Here is a 16,184-nt window from a genome sequence, read left to right as displayed (position 1 = left end):
GAAATGGGGACAGAACCGGCGGCCGGGAAAGCTTGGGCCCAAATATTTGGGGGTTTCCCGTTTCCATGGAAACCCCGTTGCTGGGCCCAGCCCCCCATGCAGCGCTGCCGGGCTCACGGGCCCCTCGCGGAGCGGGCTCGCTTCGGCTCGCAGTGTGAACGCCCCGGCCTGGAGGGCTTCGCCGTGGGGGGGTCCGAAAGCGCCGCGCCTCCCCCCGGGTAGGCCCCGAACCCCCCCGTGCCCGGGGTTCGCGAGCTGTTAACGGGGGCGGGGGCGCTCGGCCCCCAGAGGGTTAAGCTGGGACTTGGGGAACTTTGTTCGGGGTGGCTGCGCTCCGGCCGCTGATTGGCCCGAAGTTGGAGCTGGGGGCGGGGCCTGCCCTGCCCCCCGCCCGGTCCCTCTCCGCCGGCCCGCCCGCCCGTAGGCCAGTCCCCCGCCCGGCAGCCCCGCGCTCGCCGCCCGACCCGGCCGGAGCGATGTGCCCGGCGCTGCTGCTGCGGCTCCTGCTCTGGGGGCCGCTGCTGTGGGGGCGGCTCCGGCCGGTGCGCGGCCTCCGGCACAGCGTCTACTGGAACTCGAGCAACCCCAGGTACGGCCCGGCCCGGCCCGGAGCCGCCGCGCCCGGGGGCCGGCCAGGGAGCGGGGATGCTCGGGGCGCCTGCCCGGCTCTGCGCGCTGGGGACGGCTCCGTGGCTGGGGGTCCCCGGCCGGCCCCGGCTCTGCGCTGCGCGCCTGGCGGCTCCTTTGTCTGCGCTGCCGGCTGCGCCCCCTGCCCGGCCCCAGCCTGGCCTGCCGGCCCCGCAGCCCTGCGCGCTCTTGGGGGGCCCGGCTGCGCCCTGCAGCTCGCCCTGGGCTCGCAGCCCCGGGCTCCCCGGCCCCAGCAGCGGCTGGCCGGGAACATGCCCGCGGGGGGCGCTGGGAGCGGGGCGAGGGCTGGACCGAGCCCTCAGCCAGTCCCGGCCCTAACCAGCTTGAGCAGGGAGCGGGCGTTGCGCTGGGCAGGTCCTGCCAGCCTCCCCTGTGCCAGGCCAGCGTTCCTGAGCGGCGCCACCCGGCCACGGGCGAGTTGGGGCGAGTCTGGGGCGTGGGAACGGCCCAGCAGCACTGGCAGGGGGGCAGGGGGCTGCGGGCCTGGGGCTGCCTGAGGCAGGTGGAAAGTCCTGGCCCCAGAGATCGCAGCTGGCCCTGGGCGGGGGTGGCCCGGTGCTTCACAGCCTGCAGCCCACGTGGGCGTGGCAGGGCCCAGCGCGGCTCCTGGCTGTGCCCAGGGGATGTCCCCAGGACCCAGCCCCCCACTCGCCCGCTCAGGGCCCCCCCCATCTGCCCGATCTGTAGCCTTGAATTGGGAACTCGCCTGTCTGCCAGGGCGTGAGCCTGTGGCTCCGAGCCCCAGGGCTGAGCTGGCAGGTGGGTTCTGGGGTGGAGTGTTGGGAAGCAGCTTGAGGCCTGTCTCTGCTGTTTCTGTCCCCCTGGAGTGTGGCACTGGCTCCTGCCCCATCTCTGCGGGCAGCACGAGGGTGCCAGCCCCCCCATCGCTCTAGGAGCCAGTGTCTGGGCACTGCCTGAAGGCTCCTCTGTCTGCTGGATTCCGGGCTCCCCCAGCATGGCCATGCCCTGGGACACAAGGGGGGATTGCGATGGGGGAGCTTCAGGGCCCTCCCTCTACGACTCTTGTGTTTGAGACTTGACTAGACCAGACTCTGCCCCATGGTGAGAGGGAGGGGGGCCGAGGGAAGGCTCTGCCCCATGGCGAGAAGGAGGGGGGCTGAGGGAAGGCTCTGCCCCATGGCAGGGGGGCTGAGGGGACGGGCTGTCTAGTGCATGTGGATCCCTGACCTTTCCCTGCTACTCTAGGCAGGAGAGTCCTGGCTCGTCGCTGTGGTGCTGGGCACAGGCTGCGCCAGGCTGCCCTGGAGGGTCTTGCCCAGCTGCACTTGGGGGTGAGCCCGTCTCCCCTGCTTGACCCAGCCCCTGCCACCTGCTCCCAGGGCTCTGGCCTGCTGGGAGGCAGGAGGCGGGGGGAGAGCTGGCTGCCGATGCTGCAGCATTGGGGGCAATTTGGGGCAAACCCCACCCTGAGCACCTGATTTCTGCCCTGGGATGCGCTTGGAGCCGCAGCGGTTCGGGGTCGTAGGGGGTGGGGGGTGTGAGAGTTGTTCTCTCCAGGCTGGGGGCTCCTCTGGGGTGATAACACTGAGAGTCCTGCCCCCCAGATCACTCCGTCCGAGTGCCTGATTCCCCTGCCCCGTGGAAGGCCAGGGGAGCTGTTAGCCCCTTATCCCTCGGCTTTGGGGCGCAGAGCACATGCGGGCCCCTTGCCTGTGCTGAGACCTGCTCCACCCCCAGGCCCTGTGGGCTTGGCCCCCTGGCAGGGATTGAGGTTGCTGATGCTCTGGGTGGGGGTGGGAGGGCTCGGGCTCCGGCTCGGCCTTTCCTGACACCCAGTGGCTACTGTGCCAGCCCGTCACAAGGGAGCCGTGGCCTGCCCCCCTTTGCGTCTTTGTCCCGTGGCTTGGGGCCGGGTTCCCGGGTGGGAGCTGGCAGAGCAGGGTGGAGGCGGTGCCGGCTGGTCCATTGGAATCCGGCGTCAGCCTTTGCCACGGCCGGTGCAGGGACTAGCTGGGCTGCGCTCACCGGGCGCGGCCCGGGGACCTGCCTCGGACAGCCCCGCTGGAGGGGCCGAGCTCCCTGGTGTCCTGCAGCAGAGAGGCTGGACTGTGGGCTGGGGGAGAGGCTCTGCAGGGTGCACACCCCTAGTGCTGGCCATGCCCATTGGAGCCGCTCCCACGGGGCGTGGAGGTGGCCCATGGGCCGGGGGGCACCTGGAACTCGGTCTGCGGCTGGGAGGCCAGGTCAGAACTAGTCATAGTTTTCACTGCCTCCTAGGCAGCCCGTCCCCAGCCCTGTGTGTGCCCATGCCCAGGGAGCGATGTAGCAGGATGGCCGTGGCAGCTGAGCCCTGCTGTCCTCCTTGGCTATGCCAGGCAGGTTCCCAGCTGCCTAGCCCAGGAGAGGGCCTGGGGCAGGGGAGAAGGGGGCAGCGGGGCTTGGCCTGCAGCCCTGTTTACATCCCAGACTGTTGCCCAGTGAACACGGATGCCGCCAGCCCTGCCCTGCCCAGGGGAGGTGGATCGGCCAGGTGTCTGCGTTTAGCAGCCGGGGCTGGTGGGTGGGGCAGGGCAGTGTGAGCGCTTACCTGCCCAGCCCTCGTTAAACGGGCATTGCTGTCCCAGCCCACTGCCTGCCAGGGCAGGGCACAGCCTGGCGCTCCCTGCCTCCTGGGCACACCTGCCAAGCTGCCCTCTCAGCCTGGCAGAGTAGGGGATTCAGCTGGACTGGGGCTGCTCTCATCTGCCCTTGATGGGTCTGTCTCATGCTCCGGGTGGATTGACAGAGCGGGCACAGCCCAGACCCCTGCACCTCCTGGTCCCTTTCCTGGGCCATAACTGCTAGACCTTGCTCCCTCCCATTGCCAGCGCTGCCCGGTCCAGCCTCAATCCTGCACGGCAGCCACTGGGAATCTGGATCCTATTGGAGCTGCCTCCGGGCCTGGCCGTGCACTGTGTGCGTGTGCACGGGCGTGTGAGCTCCCCCGGGCCTGGCCGTGCACTGTGTGCGTGCGCACGGGCGTGTGAGCTCCCCCGGGCCTGGCCGTGCACTGTGTGCGTGCGCACGGGCGTGTGAGCTCCCCCGGGCCTGGCCGTGCACTGTGTGCGTGCGCACGGGCGTGTGAGCTCCCCCGGGCCTGGCCGTGCACTGTGTCCGTGCGCACGGGCGTGTGAGCTCCCCCGGGCCTGGCCGTGCACTGTGTCCGTGCGCACGGGCGTGTGAGCTCCCCCGGGCCTGGCCGTGCACTGTGCCCACCAGACTTCTCACAGGGGCCCGTGCTGGCCCCAGCAGCCCGGTGTGTGAGCAGCGTCCCTTCCCCCCACTGGTCTGTCACAGCCGATCAGCGCAGCGGGACACTGAGGCCTGCGCCTGGGGCAGGGGCTTTGTGCGCTCTCAGCTCGCGGCCCGGCGTGGCTCTGAGCCGCGGACCCGGCTCCCCAGCCGCCCCGCCGAGCACATTCAGTTCCAGCAGGCTGAGCCTAATCGGAGCTGATGCCTTTTTGTTTCACGAGGCCGGCTGCCCGGTAGCTGTTTCAACAACAGGCTGGAGCCGAGCGCTGCGTGGGAGCCAGTGCCTGACACATCTGGCTGGGGAGCCCCCTCCCTCCAGGTGTTGGGGACTGTGCATGCCAGGGCCTGGCCTGACCACCGGGGGAGAGGGACTGAGGCTGCTCCCCATGCACGACCCCCCAAGGTGGCATGTGCAGTGGGGTGAGCCGGGCGCCAGTCTAGGCTGCAAGCACAGTTGTGTCAGGCCCTTGACCCCATTGGCTCTGCCTGTCTGGCCTGCGCTCCCTGGGAGCTGGCACCCTCTGGGTCCATCCCTGCGGCTGAAGTGCCCACGAGGGTTGAGCAGGAATCTCGTCTCCCTGTCCCAGTGCCCTCCCCCTGCAGGCAGTGCCAGGGTCGCCAGCACGGGAAGTGGGCACAAAGGAATCTGTAAACCCAATGCAAATCACCCCCGAGTTTCCCGGTTCCTTCCCTGGTGTTAGCTGGTGCCCTGTAACCCACCCTGGGGACACACACGGACTCCAGGAGAAGCCGGTGTGGGGGGTGCAGCTCTCAGGATGTGGGGCCCGGCTGGGACCGTTGGGTGTCACGGCCCACTCTGCCCGAGCTGCTGCTAAGCGTCTGGCTGCAGGAACTGCACCCCTCCGCCCAGGCAGCCGGCTCTGAGCCCACAGGCAGCGCGGGCACTTGTCAGCCCCTGGGCCAGACCTCCTTCTCCAGCTGCTGGGTACAGTGGGCAGATGGTGAGTGTGGCTGAACTCTGGCTGCTTTCCCCCACAGCCGCTCCGGCCAGGGTTTGATGGGTGCGGAGGGGTTATTGCTGTCCCCGACCTTCCCTGCCCCTCCTGGCACCATGGCTCCTCCCCCACCAGCTCCCTGCCCCCTTGCTGGCCCCCCTTAGCCCTCCTGGCACCATGTCTCTGTGCCCACTCACTGGCCCCTTCTCACTCCCAGGTTCCTGCATGAAGACTATGCTGTCCAGGTCTCCATCAATGACTACCTGGACATCTACTGCCCGCACTACGAGCGCCCAGTGCCCGCGGGCCGGGCTGAGACCTTCAGCCTGCACATGGTGGACACCGAGGGCTACCAGGGCTGCTACGAGACCCCTGGTGCCTTCAAGCGCTGGGAGTGCAACCGGCCCCACGCACCCTTCGGGCCTGTCCGCTTCTCTGAGAAGATCCAGCGCTTCACGCCCTTCTCGCTGGGCTTCGAGTTCCAGCCGGGGGAGACCTACTACTACATCTGTGAGTGTCCCCCGGGCCCCCCGTGCCTGCTTGTGCCCCCAGGGGCCCCCCCGCGCCCTGCCAAGCGGGGTTGGCTCCAGGCTGGGCTGTGGGTGTCCATGCGGCCGGGCGGCGGTGCCGTGGGAGGAGGCTCCTTCTCGGTTTCCCCAGCCTGCTGCAGTGTGCCAGGTGGCCAGGAGGGGGCGCCCCTTGCCCAGGTCTTGGCTCCTTCCCGGCAGGATGGGGGACGGTTTAGTTGGCCGCTGCCTGAGTTGGGCCCTGGCTGGGCACCCCGCTCCAGCCAGCCAGTGCCCACTGCCCCCAAGAGCTCGCTGACCCGGGCTGCCAGGGGCTGGGCTCTGAGAGGGGTGGGGCGCGGCTCCCCAGGGTCTCTTCCCCCCACACCCCAGGCCAGGGGTGCCCGCCCTGGGGGGAGCGTTGGTCTGCTTGGGGTGGGCTGGGGGTCCGAGGTGGCTGGGCTGCCGGGGGCAGGGCTCCCCCGGGTTGTAGCCTCGTGCCCCTCCCCTGCAGCGCTGGCCCTGGGGTGCGCTGAGATCCCCAGGGCCCGGGGGGAATGGCGGGCACTGCCCTGTGGGTGGGTGGGAAGGTGGGAGTAGCTGGGTGCGTTGGTGTCCCCCTAACGGGCGGGCCTGACCGTGACCCTGGCTGACCCTGCTTTCCCCCCGCCCCGAGGGAGGGGCTGGACTGATGGGTTTCCCAGCTGTGCGGGGGACGGGGGGGGGGGGGGGCGACTCTCTTCTGCTGGGCCCAGGTGCTTCCTGCTGGGCTAAGACCCCCGCCTCGGAGCCGCCTGCCCGGCGCTTGGGAGCTGCTTGTAAATCCCCCTCAGTGGCTCCTTGGGGGGAGGGGGCCGAGCGTGCTGGGGGCTCCCGCAGGGGGGGAGGGGGAGGGCCCTGGTTTCGGGGCAGGCCTGACTCCCAGCTGTGCCCATGTGGGCAGTGCCCTGACGTCCCTGTCTCTGCCCCCAGCTATCCCCAGCCCAGAGAGCGCCGGGCGGTGCCTGAGGCTACGAGTGGCCGTCTGCTGCAAGGCATCGAGTGAGTCCGTCTGGCTGGGTGCTGGGGGGGCTGGGGGGGCCGAGCGGGCCCCCCCTTCCACGTGGCAGAAGCCTGCTAATGGGACCCAGACGTGGGGTGGGCACGAGCCCTGGGGAGGGGGAGGGGAGACAGCCCTGCCCTCCCGCTCTCAATCTAGACTCTTCCCAGAATCCCTTGCAGCGGGGGGAGGGCGGCTCTGTCTGGGGGACTCGAGGTGTCTGGCTGGCTTCATCCTGGGCATTAACCCTTTCCACCCTGACGCTGGGGGCTCTGCGCTGGCGCCGGGGGGAGGGGACCCCTGATTTTGGAAGGAGATGCCATGGACACCCCTACACCTTGTGAGGGGGGCGGCAGCACATTGGTACAGGGAGGCTGGCCTGGGTCTGGGGGGGCAGCAGAAGGGCAGTGCCGGGGATCCGGGGTGGGGGGAGCTTCCTGTTGGAGACAGAGTCACTGACGGATTCTGGTTTTGATTTGTTTCCAGCAACAAAGCCTGTGACAGAAGTTCCCAAATCTCAGCCCCGTGGGAGAGGGGGGTCGGAGGGTGAGTATGTGGGGGGCGGGGGTGCTACCCCCCCAGGGAGGTGGCGGGCATAGGCAGGAGGAGGGTTCAGGGGGTGAGTATGTAGCGGGGGGGTGCTACATGCCTTGGGCGCAGGAGAATAGGCAGGAGGGGTTCAGGGGGTGAGTATATAGTGGGGGGATGCTACATGCCTTGGGCCGGGGGGGGGCATGGGCAGGAGGGGGGAGTGGGGGAGCTCACCATGACCAGCTCCCCCCAGCTCCCTGGGCCTTTTGCTCTTGTTCTCTCTGCAGACACCGAGCCACCGGGTCACAGCACCGCGCTGGCCACGCTCCGGCCCCACGGCCCCTGCCTCAGCCTCGCCCTCATCCCGCTCCCCCTCCTGTGGCTCTGACCCGCCCTGCACTCCTCGGGGGGGGGGGTTGTCTCCTTGCTGCAGAGTTGGGGATTTTTGGACTTTGTCCCCCCCGAAGCCCTCCAAGCGGCCGTGCACTGTGGGGCGGGCGCCTTCGCCCCAGCTCCTGCCCCCGGCTCCGCTGCTCCTGCCAGTCCCCAGAGCGCCCAGGCCGAGGTGCTGGAGCCCAGGATGTGCTGGACCCAGAGATGCCCCGTGCTGGCATTCGGCTGGAGGAGGAGAGGCTGGCTGGGCGGTAAGAGGGGGTGCCCTGGTGGAGGGCAGGTACCAGGGATGTTAGCAAGGCCAGGGTGGCTGGGACTGGCCGGGAAGCCTCCAGGCTGGGAGCTGGGGCACAGGGAGGAGCTGGGGGCTCACAGTGGGAGATTGGGGGGCCCCTGGTGCTGGTAGGCTGTGGGGGTAAAGGGAGCTCTGGATAGAAGTGCCCCCCGTCTGCTCCATCTTCGGGAGAGGTGATTTGCCATGGGGGGCGGATCCCAGGCAGGCTCCCCCTTGGTGCTGATTTCTGGGCCCCGGTTCCTAGCTCAGCGCTCAGGTCCCTGTGCACCATGCCCACCCCTCCTGCTCTAGCCTGCAAGGGGGCAGGCCTGATGCTGACTTCCCAGCCTGGCGTGCTCCCCTGACGGGCTCTCTCCCTCCCCAGGGCCCTTCTCCGTCGCCGACGCACCCGCTGCTGCCGGTCAGACGCCCGCCTCCATCCTGGCCTCATTGGCTCCTTGCCCCTGTGAAATGGGCCTTTGCTTATGGACGACTCCCAGAGACTCCAGCAGGAGGGACCCTGCCGGGGGGGCTGTTGCCAGGGGCCGGGGGGGACCTCCTCCCCACCTGGCACATTCCCAAAGGCTCCGTGGGGAGTCGGAGGATCATTTTGGTTCTGGCCCTGCAGAGTTCGGCCCTGGACAGCACCCGGGATTGACCCCCCCCCTTTCACTGGCAGGGCTGGACTGTCTCCCCGGAGCCCCGGCCCACCTTGGCCCCTGGTGCTGGGCGCCAGCCCGGTAAAGCCCCTCGCTCTGGCGAGGCTGATCTGTCTTCCGTGAAGACGCCCCCTGGGCCGTGTACAGTTTCTATTTTTGTATCTGTGTTTAGCGACTGAGCCAACGAATAAAGCATTTGCAAGAGGCCGGCGGCTCCGCTGGCCCCTCCGGGACTGGGCAAGAGCAGACGCACCCGCTGCCCGCCAGCCCCTGAGGCTGCAGCTGGGCGATGCCCAGGCCACGTGCCCTGCGCTGCTCCCCTCGCCCTAGGGGCAGCTCTCAGAGGAGCGGCTGAGCCCCGGCCTTGCTGCTGGTCCGTACTGCGCCCAGCTGTGCCCCCACCCTGGCCCCTGCTCTCCCCCCAGGCCCTGCCCCATGGGGCTGGCTCTGGGTGACGCTGCCCCAATCTCTGGCTCAGCTGGCCGGGCAGTGGGTCCCTTGGAGAGGCCTGTGGGTCTGGAGTGAGAGGCAGGGGGAGCCCCGTGTGGGATTGTGGGGGGCCCGCCCCGGCCTTGGCGAAGCTCCCACAATCCCAGCTGACGCGGAGCTTCTGGCCACGAGCGGCCATGCAGGGGGCTCCCCTCTGCCTGTTGCCTGAGCGCAGCAGCTGGGCTGGGGGGCCCAGCATCACTGGGGGGACCCCTGGGAAAGGGAGGGTGTGTTGTGCTCCCCCCCCGCTCTCCGGGTCTTAGGGAGCCTATAGCAGGCCCGCGTGAGGGGGTTGGGGGGGGCGTGTGTTCAGAAGGAGGGGGCGCTGGCAGGCGAGGGGCGCATGGTGGGTTGGTTCATCGTCCCCTTTCCTGCTGGGGGTTTAATTGCTGAGAGGGGGATCGAGCCGGGGGCTAAGCTGTAATTACAGCTCATCCGCCTTCGGGGAGCCGGGGCCCCGCTCGCGGCCACGCCTGCCCAGCAGGGGGCGACCCGTCGAGCGGTGGGGCCCTCCAGCAGGGGGCGCTGCTCTGCGGGCCAGGTGGGGGCTAGCGGGAGCTGCGTGCGGAGGCCGGGGCCACCTGCCCTGATCGATGGCACCAGCAGCCTGCAGCACGGCCAGGCTGGGTTTCCGCGGAGACGGGGGCGCGGGAGCAGGGAATCGATAACCGGTCAGAGCCAGTGCGGGCACCGCCGGGCACATCCCCCCAGCTCTCCCGGGGATGGTCTTGTGGGGGGGCCTGGGGGCACCGGGAGACGGCTCCCTAGGGCAGGGGCTGCTGTCTGGGCTGCGTAGGGGAGACTAATCCAGCAGTCAGGGGGTTAACTGGTTTTGCTCAGCAGCTGGGCTGGGGTGGCTGGGCTCTGTGGGGTGGGAACGGGCAGGGGGTGCCCCACTCAGTCACCGCTCTGCTGCCTGGTACCAATTCTCTGCCCCAGGGAGCTGCTCTCTGGGGCCCCCGAGGGCCTGCGGGGAGCCCGGCGGGCGGGGTGCCCTGTCCCTTGGCCCAGGGCTGTTGCTGCAGGCAAGGGTAACTCTCCCCCGAGCCAGCGCTGCTCGCTGCCCCCGCAGGGCTCAGGCTGGCGCCCGGCCAGCGATCGATGGGGAACGTTGTGCTGATTAGCCAAGCGAGCTGGCTGCAGCGCCGGGAGATGTTAACAGCGAGACACAGCCGGAGAGACACCCCGGGAGGATCCGAGGGGGGAGGGCCAGGCCTGCAGGGCGCCGGGGGGCAGCGTGGGGGTGAAGGGTGAGCGGAGAGTTGGGGCCTCACTGTGCTGTGCTCAGCCCGGGGCACCGAGACGCGAGTGGGCTGCAGCCCTCGACCGGGGCTGGGGTGTCCTTCTCTCCCCCCACCCCGGCTGGCACGCAGCCCCCCCATCTCCTCTCGTGCCCCCAAAGCCTCTTGGTAAAAGAATAAACTGGGCCGTGAGTTCCTGAGAGCAGAGGGCGGCCCCCCACCCCAGGCAGTAAGTGTTCTTCCCACCCCCTGCGGAGCAGCAGGTGCATGGGGCCCAGCTGGTGGCTGGCATGTGGGGCGGGCACCTCGCCGCCAGGGGATGTTAATTTCCAGGCTGTCGTTGCTGCGTGTCGCTGGCAACGCGACAACAAGGAGGCGGCAGTCGCATCCGTGCTCAGATCAACAACTGTGAGTGACTCCTGCAATGCAGAGCTCCCCTCCCCCTGCCCAGCCAGGCCCCGCACCCGTGTCCCGCCGGGGCCCCTGGCACTGCCAGCTCCCCCGCACCCGTGTCCCGCCGGGGCCCCTGTGCTGCGAGCTTTCCTGCGGCAGTGCCCAGGTGCCACGTCTCTGCCCACCCTCTGCTCTTCACCAGCACCCAGGAATGAGCTGCAATTGTACGTTCCCAATGAAAACAGCTGTAAAAAGCCCATCCCGTGGATTTATTCCCTGGAGCTGGTGCCCCCGCCCCGCCTAAATGAGGCAATTAGAATACGCAGCGCGGATAGGTGCTAGGGGAGAATTAGTGCCAGCCATAAAGCAGCGTGACTGGCCTGGTTATGAGCCCATCCATCCCCTGGCAGTGCCCACAAATCTGCCAGCCCTGTGCAGCTGTCTCTGCAGGGAGACAGCCCCACCCCTAGCTGTGCAGGCCCCCGCTGCCCCTCTGCCTGGCAAGGGCTGGGCACTGGCCATGGGGCTTCCCCGCCAGGGGGCCCCGCCGGGGCGGGGTGGCCCATGGCTGAGCCCTGGTGCCTGCAGAGAAATGCTGGGAGTAGAGACCTGACTTCCCCCTGCCCCACTGGTGGGGGCTGACTCAGGGTTTTGGACCACTGGGGTCCCCCCTCCCGCAATCCCTGCACCCCCGCTTGGGCCCTGCGGGCCTGGGTTGGAAATTTATGCTCCGGAGCCCCCGAGTGGCCAGCCCCCCACTGATGTTTCCCAGGCAGGTGACTGCTCCAGCAGCCCCATGGCCATGTGCCCAGCGGGGTCACGTCCGCCAGCATTCACCCTTTCCTGCCCTGTGTGCGCTGAGCCCAGGGGGGCAGGGCCCCTGGGCCTGACACGCCTCCCACAGGGGGAGCGCCCCAGGGTGCCCCTGGCTACCCAGTCACCAGCCCAGCAGAAGGGGAAAGCCCCCCTGGGGTGGGAGAGCACAGCCACTCTCCATCTGCAGCCCCCCACATGGCACCTGTCTATGGGGGGAGGGGACAAGTACCCCATGTATCTAGGGGGTAACATGGCCTGGAGTCCCCCTTGCACTCGCGGGCCAGCCCCCACCAATTGCAATGGCAGAGCTGGGCTGGGCCTCGGCTTCTAACTACCCAGGAGAGTTGGAGAGACGGAGGAGGGTAGAGCAGGGGGGTTGGGAGCCAGGACTCCTGGGTTCTGCCCCTGGCTTTGCCACTGGAGTTGTTGCAAGGCTCTGGACGTGTCTCTGTGACTCAGTTTCCCCTGTGCCTAGGGGCTAACCCCCAGCTCAGTGGTTGGGCTGTGGGGCCTGTGGCCCAGAGCCCAGGGCGGTGCTGGAGGACGCAGGGGTTTGCGATCCTTGCTCCTGGCCACGCCCCACGTCCTCTCCAGCCCTTCAGGGTCTTTCCCTGCCCCCCGGCCCTCAGTCCTTCGGCTCCAGGAGCAGAGCTGGCCTGGCCTGCAGTTCTGTGCCGGGGGAGCAGCGGGGCGGCTCCCGGGCGGCTGTCGCAGCCAGCACCACAGCGTGTCAATTTCACGGCCCCTCATGTGGAACATGCAGCTTGATCCCTCTGGTCCAGCTCCCGGCAGCCTGTGCCACCCGCCTCCGGGTCCTGCAGCCTCTGCCAGAAGCGGGGGGCATTGCCCAAGCAGGGGTCCCCCCGTAACCTCCTCCTGAGCAGGGTTCCCCACCAGGCCATTGCCCCCCATGCTGCCGGCAGAGCTCCCCAGGGGGCTCTGGGCTGTTGGGTAGCACCATGCCCCAGTGGCCTGGTGCCCTGCGTCCGTGCTGGCGCCATGCAGAGACACTGCCCTGCTCTGAATGTCCCCAAGAGAGGAACCCAGTGAAGCCAGAGAGCCCCAGGGTCGGTGCCATGCCCCTGGCTTTGGCACAGGCTCTCGGGGGAACCCTTTCATGTGCCAGACCCCCAGGGGTCCCCCTCGTCCCCCAGGGCAGGCCAGGCACCCAGCGTGGGGCTCCATTCCTCCTGCTTTGCCCCCTTGTTGACCTGGGTCGGTTTCAGCCAGTTCCTTAAAGGTTCTATTCTGCCCCCACGCCATGGCCCTGCATGGAAACTTAATCCTGCCCTCACCCTCGGAGCAATGCAAAGTGCAGGGGAAACTGAGGCACACCAAGGAATCAAAGCAATATTACAAAAAATTCCCACTTCATCATAGTGGGGGAGGGAGAGAGGGAGGGGGGTGGTGCTGGACATGGCTCACCCCTAGGGAGGACAGAGAACCCAGTGCGGGGAGCTGCTGCTGGGCTGGCTCTGGGGGGAGGGAGAGGCTGGCAGCCCCAAACAGGCGGTGCCTGTGGTTCCTCATTGCCTTGAGATCTGCAGAGGGCTGGGGCTCCCTGGTGGTGTCAGTGGCAATTAGCAGGGAGCGGGGGGAGCCAGGACTCCTGGGTTCTCTTCCCTGCTCTGCTGCTGACTCCCTGTGTGGCCTCGGGCAAGTCATTTGACCTCTCTGCCTCGGTTTCCCCGTCACCTGGGGGTGGTGTCACCCTCCCTGTGTCTGGAGGCCTCAGACAAATACAAATTCTTCCTATTTTATTCTTCACTGGGGAAATTGCGCAGCAAGACCCGCCGGGGCCCCGCGGGCTGCGCTGCTGGGCCCGGCGCACGTGGGGTGAGGGGCAGACGGGGGGCCTGGCGGGCACGCGCGCTCACCCGCGCCGGCGCCCTGCTCCCGAGCTCCTGGCGCTTTTATGGCCGCCGCAGTGGCCCCGTCACGGCAGGCGGGTTTTACGGCGCCTTTGCAGAGACTGTTCAACGAGCAGCTGAGGAAAGCCTGCGCCTTGTCCCCTCCCCCGCTCCACCATCTGGCTGGAGCACCCCATGCCGTGGTCCCCCACCCGCCGGGGCGCCCCGGCTCCATCGACAAGGCCCCCCCAGCCTGCTCCCCACCCCATAGCAGGGCTCATGCTGGCTGCTCCTCTAGGCGTGAAGGGGCTCCCCTGATTCTCTGCCCCCCCCCAACTACTGCCCTCCCTTTGACCTGCTGATGGCCCCCCCCCGGCAGCACCTCAGGACCCTGCCCCAATGCCCACCCCCACCTCAGCAGCCCCATGGGCCCCCCACAGCACATGGGCTGCAGCCTCTGGCACCAAGGGGGGTGCCGTGCTGAGCCCAGCCCCCCACCCTCTGGGCAGGCCCTCACCCAGGGCAAGGCTCGGGGAGTGGCCCCCTCAGGCATCCCCCCAGCTTGCCGCCAGCCTCCCCCCAAAATGGCTGCTGGCTCTTGCCTTGCCTGAGGACCAGCATGGCCGGGCCAGCCGCCCGCGGGGCTCCGGGGAGCCCAGCACAGACACGGAGCATCCTGCTGGCCCGGCGCTCCGGGGGCGGGTGTCCCCCCAGGGGCTGACAGGGCGCCCGGTGCTGGGATTCCCATCAAATCCCAGTCGAGGAGCCGGGGGGGGGGGTGTTTATGCCTAGTGCAGGGCCCCAGGGAAGGCAGAAGAGTCGTGACCCCCCCCCCCTCGCCCCCGGCAGAGCGGGGCACCGTGTCCTTGAGCCAGGGGCACTTGGTATTCTGTAGCCAGCCTGGCTTCCAATCCCATCGACTGCCCGTGAGGAATGGCGTCAATAAAAGCTAATTGATGGCGTGGTCGTTCCAAATCAAATTCCCCGGCCCCCGAATCGAATTGATGGCTCCGCGCCCCGCGGCCAGCGTCGGCAGAAACAGAATCTATTAAAGGGCCCTGCGCCCTCATCCCTTCCCTTCCCTCGCTTCCATTCGCTCTGCCCCAGGCTCCCGCGGGGCCGGCTCCAGGCCAGCCGCTTCTCAGGCTGCAGGGCCAGCAGGGGCCAGGCCTCGCCCGCCGCGGGCATGGCAGGGCAGTGGGATGCACAGCAGCCGCGTTCTCTCCCTGGCCTGGGGCGGGGGGTCGAGTGGGTCGGCACGGGGGTGGGGAGGTGTCAGGACTCCTGGGTTCTGTCCCCAGCTCTGGGGAGGGAGTCTAGTGGGTCAGAGCGGGGGTGGGGAAGTGGCAGGACTCCTGGGTTCTGTCCCCAGCTCTGGGGGGGGAGTCTAGTGGGTCAGAGTGGGGGGAGGGCAGCATCAGGACTCCTGGGCTCTGTCCCCAGCTCTGGGGGGGGAGTCTAGTGGGTCAGAGTGGGGGGAGGGCAGCATCAGGACTCCTGGATTCTGTCCCCAGCTCTGGGGGCGGGGGGGTCTAGTGGGTCAGATCGGGGGGCTGATAGCCAGAACACCTGGGTTCCAGACCTCTCTGTGTGCCCTCGGGCAAGTCATGCTTTTGTTCCCATCACCTCCCTAAGACCCCGACTCGGAGGGGTGGGGTGAGGGCGCCGGCAGGCCTGTGCTGCCCGGCGCTGCCGCATGCAGCCCCACCCTTCCCCAAGCTGGCAGCCGCAGCCCACGGGCAGGGCCGCATGCCCACCAAGGCGACTGGCAGCCGCAGTGGGGCTGGAGCCCCCCACGGCACAGGGCAGCCGGGCCGGTGCACCCCAGGTCCTAGCACCGCGGGGCTGGCTGGGTGCTGGGGCCGAGGTGGTTTGCCCTGGCTGCGCCCGGCCTCCAGCCCCCGTGGAAACTGCCCAGAACCCCCTCTGCCAGCAGGTGCAAAGGGGGGCAGGGCAGGAGGTGGGGGTGCGGGTGGGGGGAGGGGCTCTGGGACACTTCACAGTGAGGGGATTGGTTGGGTCTGGCACCAGTCTCCTCGTGATGCCCCCCCGCACCAATGAATTTGAGCCCTCTGATTGGCTGCCTGCCCCACTTGCCCCACCTCCTGGCATAGAACAACCTATCAGAGCTGCTGCGGGCAGAGGCCCCCCCTCCCCCCCCACAGAGCTGCTCGGGGTGCGGGGGGCAAAGAGCTGCCCCAGCGCCCGGGCAGGGCAGTTTGGGGGGCAGGGGATGGTGCAATGTGGAAAGGGGGGTGGGGCAGTGTGGGGTTGGAGGGCTGGGGCGGGGTGGTGTTGGGTTGGGGGGGTCAGGGTGGTGAGGGGTTGGGGAGCTGGAGGGTGGGGCACTGTGGGGTTGGGGGTTCTTGGGGGATGGGCCAGGGTGGGGTTAGGGGGCTGGGGGTGGGGTGGAATGGGGGGACCTGGGGGGGCAGTGTGGGGTTGGGCAGCACAGTGTGGGGCAAGGGGGTGTTGTGGGCTGTCACTCGGGGCGGGGTTGTGTGGGGTGGGTCTGGTAGGGCGGTGTTGGGGTAGCCCCGGGGGAGTCATGCTGTGGGGTGCAGTGGGATTGAGCAGCTCATTGGGGGGCTGGGGGGCAGTGTTGTGGGGTGGGGTGAGCTGTGCCTGGCAGGATGAACTCTGGGCCTGGGTTGGGGTGGCTGGGGGGTCCCTGTCTCTCCCTGTGACTCTGGCCCCGCCGTGCGGCTCAGGAAGCTGCATTCACTCAGGGTGCCCCCCATGAGGGGGGCAGGGATTCCCAGGTGGTCATGCCCTCTTGCTCTGCTCCGGGCTGTGGCCAGACAGGGATAAGGACGCGCCCCTGGCCTGGGAGCTTGCAGCTCTGAGGGCAGCCCCCCGCCAGCAGCCGGGCAGACGTAAGGGTGGCGATACCACAACCCCTCCCACCATAACCTTGCAACCCCCCCACAGCTCCTCTTTGGGTCAGGAGCTGGACCATTCCAACCCCATGAAATGTCAGATTTCAATAGCTGAAATCATGAACCTTGGGATTTTTTAAAGCCTGTGACTGTGAAATTGACCACAATGGACTGTGAATCTGGTGGGGCCCGAGTCATGACGCTTCCCTTACTGAGCCGCGGAACCAAGCAGCTCCCAGAGACCTGCCCCCTGCCCCA

The 16,184-nt window shown here is 68.5% G+C and overlaps 1 protein-coding gene across 3 annotated transcripts; it reads left to right on the top strand.

The window, feature by feature from the left end:
* Window positions 1-392: 392 nt before the first annotated feature.
* Window positions 393-15,371, top strand: EFNA4 (ephrin A4). Of its 3 annotated transcripts, XM_043535292.1 has the most exons (7): window positions 395-589; window positions 5,074-5,366; window positions 6,335-6,403; window positions 6,888-6,947; window positions 7,220-7,576; window positions 7,985-8,065; window positions 15,361-15,371. In XM_043535292.1, exons 1-5 carry the CDS (start codon window positions 477-479, stop codon window positions 7,318-7,320), a joined length of 636 nt encoding a protein of 211 aa, XP_043391227.1. In that variant the 5' UTR covers window positions 395-476; the 3' UTR covers window positions 7,321-7,576; window positions 7,985-8,065; window positions 15,361-15,371. The 3 variants fall into 3 exon arrangements, with proteins under 3 accessions (XP_043391226.1, XP_043391227.1, XP_037739303.1); XM_037883375.2 differs by lacking the exon at window positions 15,361-15,371 and having other exon boundaries at window positions 7,985-8,103; XM_043535291.1 differs by lacking the exons at window positions 7,220-7,576; window positions 15,361-15,371 and having other exon boundaries at window positions 393-589; window positions 7,985-8,465.
* Window positions 15,372-16,184: the final 813 nt, after the last annotated feature.

Source organism: Chelonia mydas, chromosome 24, assembly GCF_015237465.2.
Source record: "Chelonia mydas isolate rCheMyd1 chromosome 24, rCheMyd1.pri.v2, whole genome shotgun sequence".
Lineage (NCBI taxonomy): Eukaryota > Metazoa > Chordata > Testudines > Cheloniidae > Chelonia > Chelonia mydas.
This window is presented reverse-complemented; position numbering and strand designations above follow the sequence as displayed.